This window comes from Phalaenopsis equestris, unplaced genomic scaffold, assembly GCF_001263595.1.
Source record: "Phalaenopsis equestris unplaced genomic scaffold, ASM126359v1 Scaffold000568, whole genome shotgun sequence".
Lineage (NCBI taxonomy): Eukaryota > Viridiplantae > Streptophyta > Magnoliopsida > Asparagales > Orchidaceae > Phalaenopsis > Phalaenopsis equestris.
The window spans coordinates 232,379-244,875 of record NW_018165008.1 but is presented as its reverse complement, the minus strand read 5'-3'; the positions used below and the strand labels follow the sequence as shown (position 1 = coordinate 244,875).

Here is a 12,497-nt window from a genome sequence, read left to right as displayed (position 1 = left end):
TTGTTTCAGTCACAAGTAAGCATAGAACAACCGATGGAGCTAAAAAACAAGGGAAGAAATTACCTGAGGAATATCATTCGACTGTAAACTGGGTAAAGATTTCTGCTCACTGCCAACACCTCTTTCAGGCAAATGCCCAGATGTTGATACCTCAAAAGTGAAGTTTCTGACTTCAACAGGCGTAGTATGTGCCTCTAAATCATTACCACTGCATTCAAGTTTTTGAGCAGTCTCATCTTTTGAAGAAGATATCATATTCAAGTTACCTGAAGCAACCAAACTATTTTCTAGCTGTGAAACCTCAACTTCTGGATGCTCTAAATTGTCCTGAGGGCATTCTCTGAAACAATCAGACAAACTCAGGTTTCCACTTTGTTTTTCTGATGGGTTGGATTCAACAGTGCTGGCAATGCAGATTGGAGAAGAGTCATTTGTGCGTATAATCGAAACATTATCTGCAACTAAAAAAAAACTGCATCAATTAACAGCTAAATAAAAATTGGAGAGTATCACCACGGATGCTGCCAGAACAACTAGACCAATAAAATACAGTCACTTCATATTATTACAATATAATCAGCATAATTCAGCAAAAAAATCACATTTATTAACAGTTCATGTTACATATTTCTGTCATGACAACTTAATGGCAAGATAGAACAGTCAGCAGCACAGATGGCTGGAAGCCTTCGACAAAAACTAAATTCCTCATAAACAAGTTGAATCCACAACTCAAACCTTCTAAACTCATGTAAACTTCATAAACAATTGATCAGAAAATAATTCTATTAAAATCTTGCCACTTCCAAAGTTGTCTACTGGTTAATGATTAATAAATCTCTCTTTTAGCAAAAATGAGGGATGTTGTTAAAGAAGTTATAGGTAAAAATCAAACCTTCTAATCAATACTCTCGAGAATTCAAGGAAACTCCACTAGGTCTCCTGACTAATAAAAAGACATATAATAAGCATGCAAATGAAATCTGAAACTCTTTGAACTTCAAATAAAGGTAAGAGATCAAGCAAGACATATAAACATGTGAAGCCAACTATAATTTAAATACATCAGCAGCAAACAATAAAGACAATATGTCCAAAGTGCAAGGAGAATGAATTAAGATTCATCAGCCAACAGCAAATAAATTAAATTAAGGCCAATCATGATAATGATGAGATAAGCAAAAAACAACCAACCTTCTGTTTGAGCAGACATATTCTTCCCTTCTGAGAAATCTGCTGCAGAGAAATTGCATTGATCATTTTGCTCATTGCTTGGGTATTTACAAGAGCAGCTATCTTGTATGGATGAACCAAAATGCCCTGCTTGTTTTCCACCACTAAAAGAAGTATGAGCTAGAACAAACAAAATTGAAGAAAACACAGTCAGTTTCTTTCATAATTATTTTATCAAGTTATTACATCCTTAAAAAACAATAGGAAACATAGATAGCACATAACATGTGTCTATTATCTCGAACAGAGAAAGAAATAAGCTTATAAAAGCACATTTCCTTAACAAGCAAGAAGAAAGAGTGACAATAATAAGAAGAACAATGAAATTTAATTACCTTGAAAAACTGAGGTTTCATTCCTCCCTTTTGAGAAAACATCCAGTGACCCAACAGCATTATCAATTCCTTCTCCAGAACCACGAGAATCAGCTCCCTCCAGGTGAGCAGACTCCCCATTTCTAACTGCGTCTACTGCTGAAGATGGAACCTCATTCTGAACTAGTTGAAAATCAATACTTTTCACGGGAGATAGTGACTGCACTACAGCACTAGCTTCATTTTTTGTTGAAATATTCACTAAAGCATCTTGAACACAATCAGAAACTTTATCTGCCCCATTCTCTGTCTCCATATCTACACCATTGCTAGAATTGGTTAGCTTAGAACTTCTAGAGACCTTCACTTCATTTTCTTTAGAAACTAGCAAATCTGGCACAGTTGAGCATGATGATGACTCTTCTTTCTGTTCCAAGGCTAAATTGAAGGAAGCAATACTTGTTGGCAGCGGTGTAGAACTTGATTTGACTGGGAAATCCAACTTAGTTGCTACTAGAATAAAACAATAGTATCAAAATATCAATATATAAACTGAATAATCGAAGTGATTACTTGTGAAAATCATCACCACCCATATGAAGGAAAAGATAACTGGTAGCAGCCATAATCACCTGAATTATCTGGCGAAAATTTTCCAGGTGAAGTGTCTTCCATGTTTAATGAATGAGACGCTGATTCTGGGTCACTGGCCTTTTTGGAGACCAAATCAATAACAGGAAATGATGAAGCCGGACCTCTAAATAACTTATCATCCTTATTAGCAGAATGGATGATCTCTGATGTAGATGGTACCTCCATCAAAAGTTTTTTCTTCTCTACGACCACATTAATATCAGTGGTATCTTCCGAAGGTGGCAGGTGAAGATGCATAGAATTCTCAAAGTCCAGGGGCAATGGAGCAGAATCTAGGGGAAAAAAAAACATTATCAATTCCAAAAAAAAAAATACCTCAACAATTGCAACTAATAGAATAAAACTTCAAAAGCTGAGTGGCCAAGGAAAAGAATCCGAATTTGGAAATAAATGAATAAATTTCCATTTCACCACAAATTACAACCTCCATAATTGGAAGTAATATAAACAGTTTAGGAAATGGAAAGTTACCAAATTCCTTTTGTGCTAATTTATTCCTAGATAAGGCATCCAAAGGTGACTCTTCAGCAGTTTGCTGGTCTGCAATTGAAGTGTCTTGAACTTTCTCAATGACATTAGAGTCCATGCCTAAACTAACTCTGCCAAAATCAGTGCATGTCACTGAGGACTTCATATCTTCAAAGGCATCAACTTGAGCCATATGAACTTCGGTCGAATCAACAGCTGATTTACCTTCCTTACAAGTAAAGGGTGAGGACACAGTCTTAGCTTCAAGCACAACAGAAAGTAGAGAAGCTTCATCCGGCTCTATATCTTTATCAGCATCCAATTTCATGTCTTGCCTATCAGCACCCACATCTTTAGCTGTGTTAGCCTCAACAACATACACATTCTTCTCACGGTTGATACTCGGCAGAAGAACATTCATCCTGTCCTGATCACCAGTTTCCGAGACTTGAATTTCATAATTAACTTGAATAGCAGCATTTGCTTCTATTAGCAATCTGGAAGCACAAGCATCAGTAATGTTAGCATCTGTCATCTGGCCTTCAGAATATTGCTTGTTTCTTAAGTCATCCAAACACGTAACAAGTTTTTGTCCTCTAACATCATTAGACATAGTTTTTTTCTCATTTTGTGTACTGTAGACATCATCATCCTCCATGGAATCATCTGGTGGTCCCCCACTAACACTTCTATGTCCTTCAGCTAACCAAGATGTCTTCTGGATAGCTTTACTACTGAGGTAACCAGACTTGTCCTCAATATTTTTACCTTCATACTTTGCTAATTGGCTTGCGCCATCTTCTTTTTCAATTAATCTATCAATTATCTCAACATCATGAAGTAAAGGCTCGGTTCTGCATGAAATAGACACAAAACCATCAGCATCCTCAGATATTACAGAATCAATACATTTTCTCAGCACCTCCAGAGCATCTGATTTTGGCACCAATTGATTATTTGTTTCAATACTGTGGATAATCATAGAATTTTCTTTATGGCCATCGTCATATAGCAAATCAGACCTACTCCTGACACTTATCAGATTTTGTTCATCAGAGAACCTAGTTGTCTCCATAAGAAGCCTCTCATCTTGATTACTTCTACAGGTAATAGATAAAGGACAATGGCTAGACACTACAGATGAGTTGCAATCATCAATATTTGAAGAATTTGTTCTCTTGAGTACATCAAAAACATGTCCTTTCAAAACAGTCTCACTTAAGACATTTTCAGCCCCTCTTAGTTTTTCAATAGCCTCAGTTGAAGAAGTTGGATTTTCATCTGTTATGTATTGAACACCAGAAATTTTTCCATCGGCACTACTTCCATTTGAGGGATCAAAATTAAAGACAGTTCGGGATTCTTCAAGTTCAGATGCTTGAGATGAACCTTGAAGATGTGTTAGCAAATTCCTTCTGCCTTCACTTGGACTAGATAATTTTTTGAGGCAGTCATCCTTTAAAATTATAACTTTATCAGTAGGAAGGGCACCCATCATGGATGAGTTGAAGGCATCATCCTTTTTGACGAAGAGATCAACCTGATTATCGTTGATTATTTCTTCCTGTCTATTGGCACTAGACTCCATGATGACAGCCTTTTCGTTGATTATTTCATTCTCTCCCACTGATTTCAATAACAAATCAACAGATTCGGAGGATGTTGCCTCAGACCAAACATTGTTATGCCTAGATATTGAGCAAGACTCAGCAGCACTTGAACTGAACTCGACCGCAGTACTTCCAGATGAAAAGTCAATCCAATTATTTTCTTGACTTTGTATGCCAAGTAGAACTTCCGTTTCAACTAAACTACCAAACCTAAGGTGTTCATCAAGATCAAACTTTGGAAGACCAAATGACCTTAAGCTTGTAGAAAATTTGCTGTCTTCTCCAACTAACTGAAAATTTTGGCTTTGAAAATCATTTTCATCATAATCCATGGATGTAGCCCTGAAAATTAAAAAAAACAATAAAATCCAGAGACTCGGGAATTGTTGGGCAAGCCCAAAAGCTGGAAAGCTCTTGTCAATATGTCCTCCATAAGAATCCAAAATTAGAATTAATTTGAGCATGCTAAAGCTTGCAAATGGTATGGCATTTAAATAAAATTGAATAAAAAAACAAAACAGCGTAATGTGCTTTAGAAAAGCAATAAACTCCAGCCAACCATTATAACAATACAAAAGCAACTGTTTAAATTGATACAAAAGACGTCAGTGTTGAGAATCCATTCCAAAAATAAAATTCGCGGTATATGAAACTATGGAGAAAATGAATTGGAAGAGATCCAAGTTATTTAACAATTAATCACTAAAGCTTAAAGATGGAAGGACCCATCAATTCTCTGAACTTTTTCAAACAGATTGCGTGTTATTTTGACACGCAATTTTCAAAAAATGAGCTTACACCTCATACCGCCTCGTGGTTTACTACTCCCCTCACAAAAAAAAACTCTCGAAACCCAACTGTGCAATTTTATATATTATGAACAATTTATGTAGCAATGTGTACAACCCATCAAGAAACCACTAACTCATGTCTTTGTCATTTCATTCATGCCTTGCCCCTTATCCAAAAATTGTGGCCATTTGAGGCTTTGAATGCAACGTTAAAATTTTATCTGTTGAATTATTTTCTGGTCAAATACTTATATCTTCATTGTGAGAAACTAAACTTAGTGAGGCTGACCATACTACAAGGTATTTGATTGCTATCATAGCCATTTTATGGATATGATTTTTCCAGATAAGATAGGTTTCAGAATGAGCACTATTTGCTATTATTCCCCTATTCACTAAACTTTTTTACCTCACAAAAGGAAGAACTACCTAATCACATCAATATGTAAATCAGCATTGAGCTCTAATTTCAAATTACATGATGATAAATCATTCCAACTCTTTATAAAAACGAACATTATGTTATTATAGGCATGAATAGAGGCCTACAAGAACTTCATCAAAGCCAACCATTTTAAACGCCCATTCATTTGATGTAGATCATTAAAGCATTCAAAGGAGAGAGTTAAAAGAATACCTAGATCAAATCTAAGATGAAATGAAATTCATAGAAGACATAAGTTACTAATATTAAACAAATATTCATTACATTCATGAAAACTGAAAAAAAGTTAAAATCCAATTTTAACAAAATATTTAAGACATTCAAGTATCCAAGAAGATATTAAAATTTCACTAAAAAAAGAAAAAAAAACCATTGTTACAATAAATCTAATAAATTCAGTCATACTTTCATCCAATATTTAAAAAAATAATCAAAACGAGGCATTAAAAAGAAGAAAGGTACAAAAGTCGCCAAAAATATAAGTCATGCCAAACAAAGAGCTCTAGCTTCGCCCAAATTTTTAAAATCTCACATTTGATCATGAACCTGAAATGCAATGCAACCTTTTAAGGGAAAATCATTATTGATGAAAACATGCTTCAAGTGCAACACAAAGCAATAAGATTCACGAGCCTCAAACATTGCTTTCCTGGCAAATAAAAGCATGCAGCAAAGCTTGCCACATTGCATTGTAGCTACATCCTTTGCTCTAGCTCAAAATAAAATCCAAGTTCAGATTCACGGTTCAGTTCAACAACTGCTGCAATAACTAAGGCACAGCCATTAGCTTCTCCGAATTGGTTCATCGCCTGCCACTCTCTCGCCAACTAGTTTTCTTCTTGTGCTTCTCATTGATTCCCGATGTTAGCTCTAACTGCTTCTAGCACAAACTTCTTCTCGAGAATACTTCTCAGTGTACCATATGCATGCTTCTCTGAACCTGATTTTCAAACTCTTACTTCACACTGCCTCTGTCTCGCTATTTCTAGTAAGTCTCTCAATCTCACAAGTGTTTATTTTTTATTTTAACTATTAATGTATCGCTTCATTCTTTATTATTTTGCTTCTCTTTCTTAACTTTTAAACACCTAAAATAATTCTTATTGAATTTGAAGTTATATTTGCTAAGAAGACCACATAAACAAAACAAGAATGACAAAAGGAACAACCAAAAAGAAGCACAAAATTAAATATCTATGGGACCAACTAATGAGGTGCAGATGTCAAACCACAAGAACGAAGTGCAAATCAATACAAGGTGTGCACAATGTGGAAGTCGCAGATACTTCATCGCACACACAATATTCTGAATTTGCCAGAATCAAGTAAATTCAGAAGTCACAAAAAATGACATAATTGACAAGTTATAAATTCTGCAACATATTACCTTGAATTTGCTTTACTTGGTATAAAAATTCACATCTTAGAACCCCGACATTTCAAATACAGTACACTAAGTAAATCCAAACAGCTCCTAAGAGAAGGAAAAAAATCAATTATAAACCAATCCCAATCTAAGCAATAAGCCAATAAGAACAATAAAATAAATTAAGGAGAAAAGCAAACCATTGATTGTAATTCAAATAATATGTCTCTAAATGCATGAGATTTTACATAATTTTCATCGCTAAAACTTTAATTGATTTATAAAACTAAAATTACTAAAGACCAGTTATATATCAAATGAATAGAGAATGATCAAATAGGATTGAATAAGAAAAGCAGCCAAACCATCTATTCCTTATCTCTCTATTCTCCATTCAAGTGGGAAGTATCTAATTAGCAAAATTATCACATCCCACATCATTTTCCTCCCACGATACACAATTGATTTTCCTTCCCTTGTAAACAATGATACCACGAGAATCACTAACCATCTTAAATGAGGAAAACGAAATACAAGTTTTCATTACATTCAACATCAAAACAGAAGATGGACAACCTCTCCCACCTTAATTCTCGCTCTTCCTCCCTCTTTCCCTCTTTTCTATCTTATTGTGCACCGATTAGCTCTCTCTTCCAACAAACATATTGACCAAACCAAAAGTAACATGGCTAAACCAACAATAACACTAACTTGATCACAAACCAGCAGATTTTTCTCCAAGATTAAACAGCCTCCTAATCTGCCACATTCGAGATAAGTGTAGTAAAACCTTTAGGTAATGAAACTTTGAAATACCATCCTCTCTATCCCACCCTCTTAGAAACTCATAAAGAGAGGGATGGCCCTCTGTAACAGAGTAGGACGATGAAAATGTAAAAAACAATGTAAGTAGTACAATCCAAGATATAACTCCCACATAAAACCTTTAGCAAAGTGGTTATCCCGTGATTCAATAAATCCACTTTGTTACATCATGGCATACTTGGATATCCATGAGTTAAAAGTGCTGCAAGCGATGAAATTTATAAATCTCCTTTTTACGTTGTCAATCATGTTCAACCAATCAAAGCCAACCAACTGGAACCAATCAAGTGTCTACGTATAAAACAATGCCCACTACTAAAAGGAAATGAAGAAATCATACCATATTGTAGGGCATACCAAAGTTAAATGGACATAACAATGACGAAGTATAGAAGCTATCACTAATGTTTCATACCAAAAGGCCAAAATTTTCACTGTGATAGCAAATACTTGGAAACAAATTAAATAATATATCATAGATAAATCATACAACAAGCAACTTCAAGCATGCAACTTCTGCTTGATGCTTAAAAAAAAACCAGCAAAAGCATGAAGTTGCTTCATTTATAGACATGGGAGTTCAAATCAAGAAATAAATTTGAATCATTCATGATGCAGCTCATGTTGAATGAAAATAATGACTTGCAAAAAAACAGAATACTCAAAAATACAATTTGAGTGAAAAAACAACCTACCCTGACCCCCAAACAGTTTGCATGCCGGAGCTTACAAGAAATACTAAATTTAGGCCTTAACTAACCCACTTTGTATCAGTAAATTTGTATGTAAAAATTTAAATTTCAAAGATGTGCAATTTGAAATTTCACTTCACTTTATTTTAGTTCATTCAATCAATTCTATCTAGTACCCTTTCGCAAGCCTCTCTTTCTTCTACATACATACATACATACATACATACATACATACATACATACATAGTATTAAAAACCCCACTTGTGCAAACTCAATGACATAGAACTGCCTCAGAAAATTTGCTAGACAATAATCAGTTCATAGAGTCCCGTAAATTTGAAATCAACTTTTAAAAAAAATAGCATTACAGGGAAATAAATAAAATTCTAAAAAAAAATAGCATTACAGGGAAATAATTAAAATTCTTAAAAAAAACACACTTAAGAAATCGACCTTAACAACCCATAGGCAACAGTTTAAACCCACGCCCCACCAGAAACAAGAAACGGCGAAATTAATCCGTTTTATAGAACAACAATATAGGATGTACAAAATTTGATTATCAAGTTGCGGTTCTCGATGATAACCCGCCAGTTGAAATTTGAAACCACAGCTAATAGTCATTTCAAATGTTGCCCGCACCAATTTTTCAGATCCACATGCCAAAACATACTCATCAAACCAAGGAATTTTCTAGCAAAATTCGTCCAACCACAATCCCAGCAAACTCCACGAGATCAAAGGCTAAAGTGCCGAACCCAAGAAAAAGAACTGTAACCCAAATTCCAAATAAGCATCAACAAGTTATCAGTAAAACTATCACCCAAAACCATCACTAAACCCTAACAGTTTCATCCCGTCTAGAGAACCTAACAGCTTCAAAAAAAAGAGGAACTCAAACAAGTCCCCGTCCCACTTCTTGCAACTCAAAAAAAGCCAAAGGAAACCCTAATTTAATCAGCCAAGCAGCAGAAGCGAGAAAGTACCAGACTAATCGTACCTATAGTACCGCTTCCCTCCATCCGGGGACCCAATCGTGGCCTTTGACGGACAATAACCCAAATTCAGAGTAAATCACCAACCCCAAGCGTCGCTTGTCATCTCTTCGTGCCTCACCGGAAAGAAAGCCCTAAATCCGGCGCTCCTTGTCATGGAAACCTAAGTGGCCGGGTACAGGATTTAGGAACTGCTGCGCCGTCCTAGCTCCGACAATTCTCCGGCAGATCGGCAGTTGTGCGGTGGACGAAGGAGAGCAATTAGTTCTGCCCTCTCACTCCTTCGATTTCGTTTCGGTTGTTGGCACACTTCGAATCGGGGATGAATTTGATGGACGGCCACTTCGCCCAGTAGACTCGTATGGGCCCCGGATAGAAATTGGAATGGGAATTTGAATTAATCCCCAACTTTACAGAGATTTACAGTTTTACCCTTCCTGCTTCCTGCCAACTGGGGGATCGAGCGTTAGCCGCCACTACGGCTGTCAACAAAGCTCGTGTTCGGCTCTTAAGTAGCTCGTTTTCGAATGAATAAGTTTTTAAAGCTCGAATTATAAACGAGCTGCACTCGAACAGCTCTTTATTCGCTCATGTCCAGCTCGTTTTAGCTCAAAACAAAAAAAAATTATATAATTATTTATATAATAATATATTACACATATTATTTACATAATAATATATTATATATATTTATATCCATGTTTAAATCGTAACTGCTCTTGTGGTAATGTGGTTATGCGATTTGTTTTGCATATATTTGATATAGGTGATCCCACACTTTACATCTATTTTTCTCAATTTTAGTTTAACAAGTCGAACACGAGCCGAACACGAACACGAATATAGAAATCAAGTCGAACACGAACACACTGTTCACGAGCCGGTTTCGAACAAGAGCCGATTTTGAACACGAGCAATTTCGAACGAGTCGAACATGAGCCAAGTCTGAGCTCGCTCAAGCTCAGCTCTTTTACAGCCCTAGCCGCCACACAGGTCGGATGGGAGGGGACATCTTCATTGGATGGAAAAAAATATTGGATGAGCAGAATTTAATTAAAAAACATTTTATTGATTAAAAAAAAACTTTACAAATATTTAAAATAAATTAATTATTTTGTTAAGGAAATTAATTATGATAAAGTTTCGGGGCATTTACATAACTAGCCATAATTCTTATATATTGATTTATCCAACACCTTTTTTTTTATTTGCGTATTTAAACACAATTTTTTAACATTGCATTACCGAATATTATTTTTTACTAATTTTTTACAAAAATTAAGTGCATTTTTTCATGAATAGGTTAATGAGTGTTATAAGTTTAAATAAAATTTTGAGAAATTAGCTTACAAGCCACATAATTTTTATATTTTATTATATATATAGGGATACCACTAATATTAATTATAATAAACGTGCCAAAAGTAGATAAGAAAGATAAATGGAAAATATGTCATGCAATGAGTATTTAATTTATAATGCGTAAACCAACACCTCCATAAATAAAGGTAGAAGTGTGACCAAGCCGAGCTCAAGTGAGCCCAGAACTTATTCGTGTTGAACTCAATCCATATTTTTTTATTCAAAATGAGCCTATGTTCAAAATTGCTCATGAATAATATGGTCATATTTAGCTCGTGCTCGACTGTTGAGTGTGGAGCCCGATTAGAATATAAAATATATATATATGCTTGTTGCCACTTCTGTAACTTGTAACTACTCCCGCCTATTTGCTTTTTCTTATGGAAAGTGGGTCCCGCCACCATTAAAGAAGGAGAAAATTACATTTGATAAAAAGTGCAACTTGCAGGTGTGGTTATTCTTACGTGGTTTTCTTCTTCACGTACTATATACTGGAATTAAATATTCTTGGCTTCCATGATAGAACTTCAAGTGTGAAGAAAAGCAAAGTTCGGCTCTCCCTCTGTCTTCTTCTGTTCTGCGTTGGTTTGCTGGTGAAGGAAGTATCGCAAAGCACAGGGAAGAAAATTTACGGGCCGAAGGATACAAATCAGGTAGCAGCAGTTTTTTGCGATTTGTTTTTTTTTCGGTCTTCTGTGAGACGCAAGAAAGAAAAGCTCCCTTTATTGTTGCTTCTTGGTGATCGGGTTGAAGCTTGCGTGCGATATATCTACAGTAGAATCGCAAGGTGTGCTCTTCGGTGTATCTCGGTGTAGAGAGAAGAAGAGAGAGTGAGAAAGTGAGAGACTTTCTCCTGTAATTATCGTTGTGATCAAACGGTGTAAATTCCTCAATTAGTAAAATCTTCTGCAACTCCGTGGATGTAGGCAATTTGCCGAACCACGTAAATCTGTGTGTTCTTTTCTGGTGTGATTTTTTCTTGTGTCATTCTTATTTCTCACTTCGTCTTCGATCGTTTTAAATTTCAAAGTTACCACAACAACTGGTATCAGAGCCAATGGCTACAGACGAAGTGAAGATTTCAGGGATTGAGAAATTGGATGGCACAGATTTTGGTTATTGGAGGATGCAGATAGAGGACTACCTCTATGGGAAGAAACTTCATCTTCCGTTATTGGGGAAAAGACCTGAAAGAATGGATGAGACTGAATGGAATTTGTTGGATCGACAGGTTTTGGGGGTTATTCGATTGACCCTATCGAGGTCCGTTGCACACAATGTCGTCAAGGAGAGGACGACTGCAGATCTTATGACAGCCCTGTCAGGTATGTATGAAAAGCCGTCGGCGAATAACAAAGTATATTTGATGAAGAAGTTATTCAATTTGAAGATGGCGGAAGGTACGTCTGTTGTACAACACCTGAATGATTTCAATACCATCACAAATCAATTATCATCTGTGGAAATTGAATTTGATGATGAGATACGTGCACTGATCTTGTTGGCTTCATTGCCAAATAGCTGGGAAGCTATGAGGATGGCTGTCAGTAATTCTGCAGGTAAATCTAAACTGAAATTTGAAGATATTCGTGATTTGATTTTGGCTCAGGAGGTGCGCAGAAAAGATTCTGGCGAAATCTCAGGTTCGAGTTCGACACTAAATGTTGATTCCAGAGGGAGATCACTTGATAGGAACTCAAACAGGCGAAGATCAAAATCAAAGAACAGAAACAGGAGCAAG

At 35.9% G+C, this 12,497-nt stretch overlaps 1 protein-coding gene across 1 annotated transcript in view; it reads right to left on the bottom strand.

The window, feature by feature from the left end:
* The window catches only part of LOC110029371, a 42,422-nt gene extending 32,943 nt beyond the window's left edge, over nucleotides 1–9,479 (bottom strand). Inside the window, 6 exon segments of the mRNA XM_020731633.1 lie at nucleotides 64–461; nucleotides 1,195–1,353; nucleotides 1,569–2,060; nucleotides 2,180–2,473; nucleotides 2,673–4,621; nucleotides 9,400–9,479. Of these exon segments, the coding sequence (XP_020587292.1) occupies nucleotides 64–461; nucleotides 1,195–1,353; nucleotides 1,569–2,060; nucleotides 2,180–2,473; nucleotides 2,673–4,611 (3,282 nt within the window). The 5' untranslated portion in view covers nucleotides 4,612–4,621; nucleotides 9,400–9,479.
* Nucleotides 9,480–12,497: the final 3,018 nt, after the last annotated feature.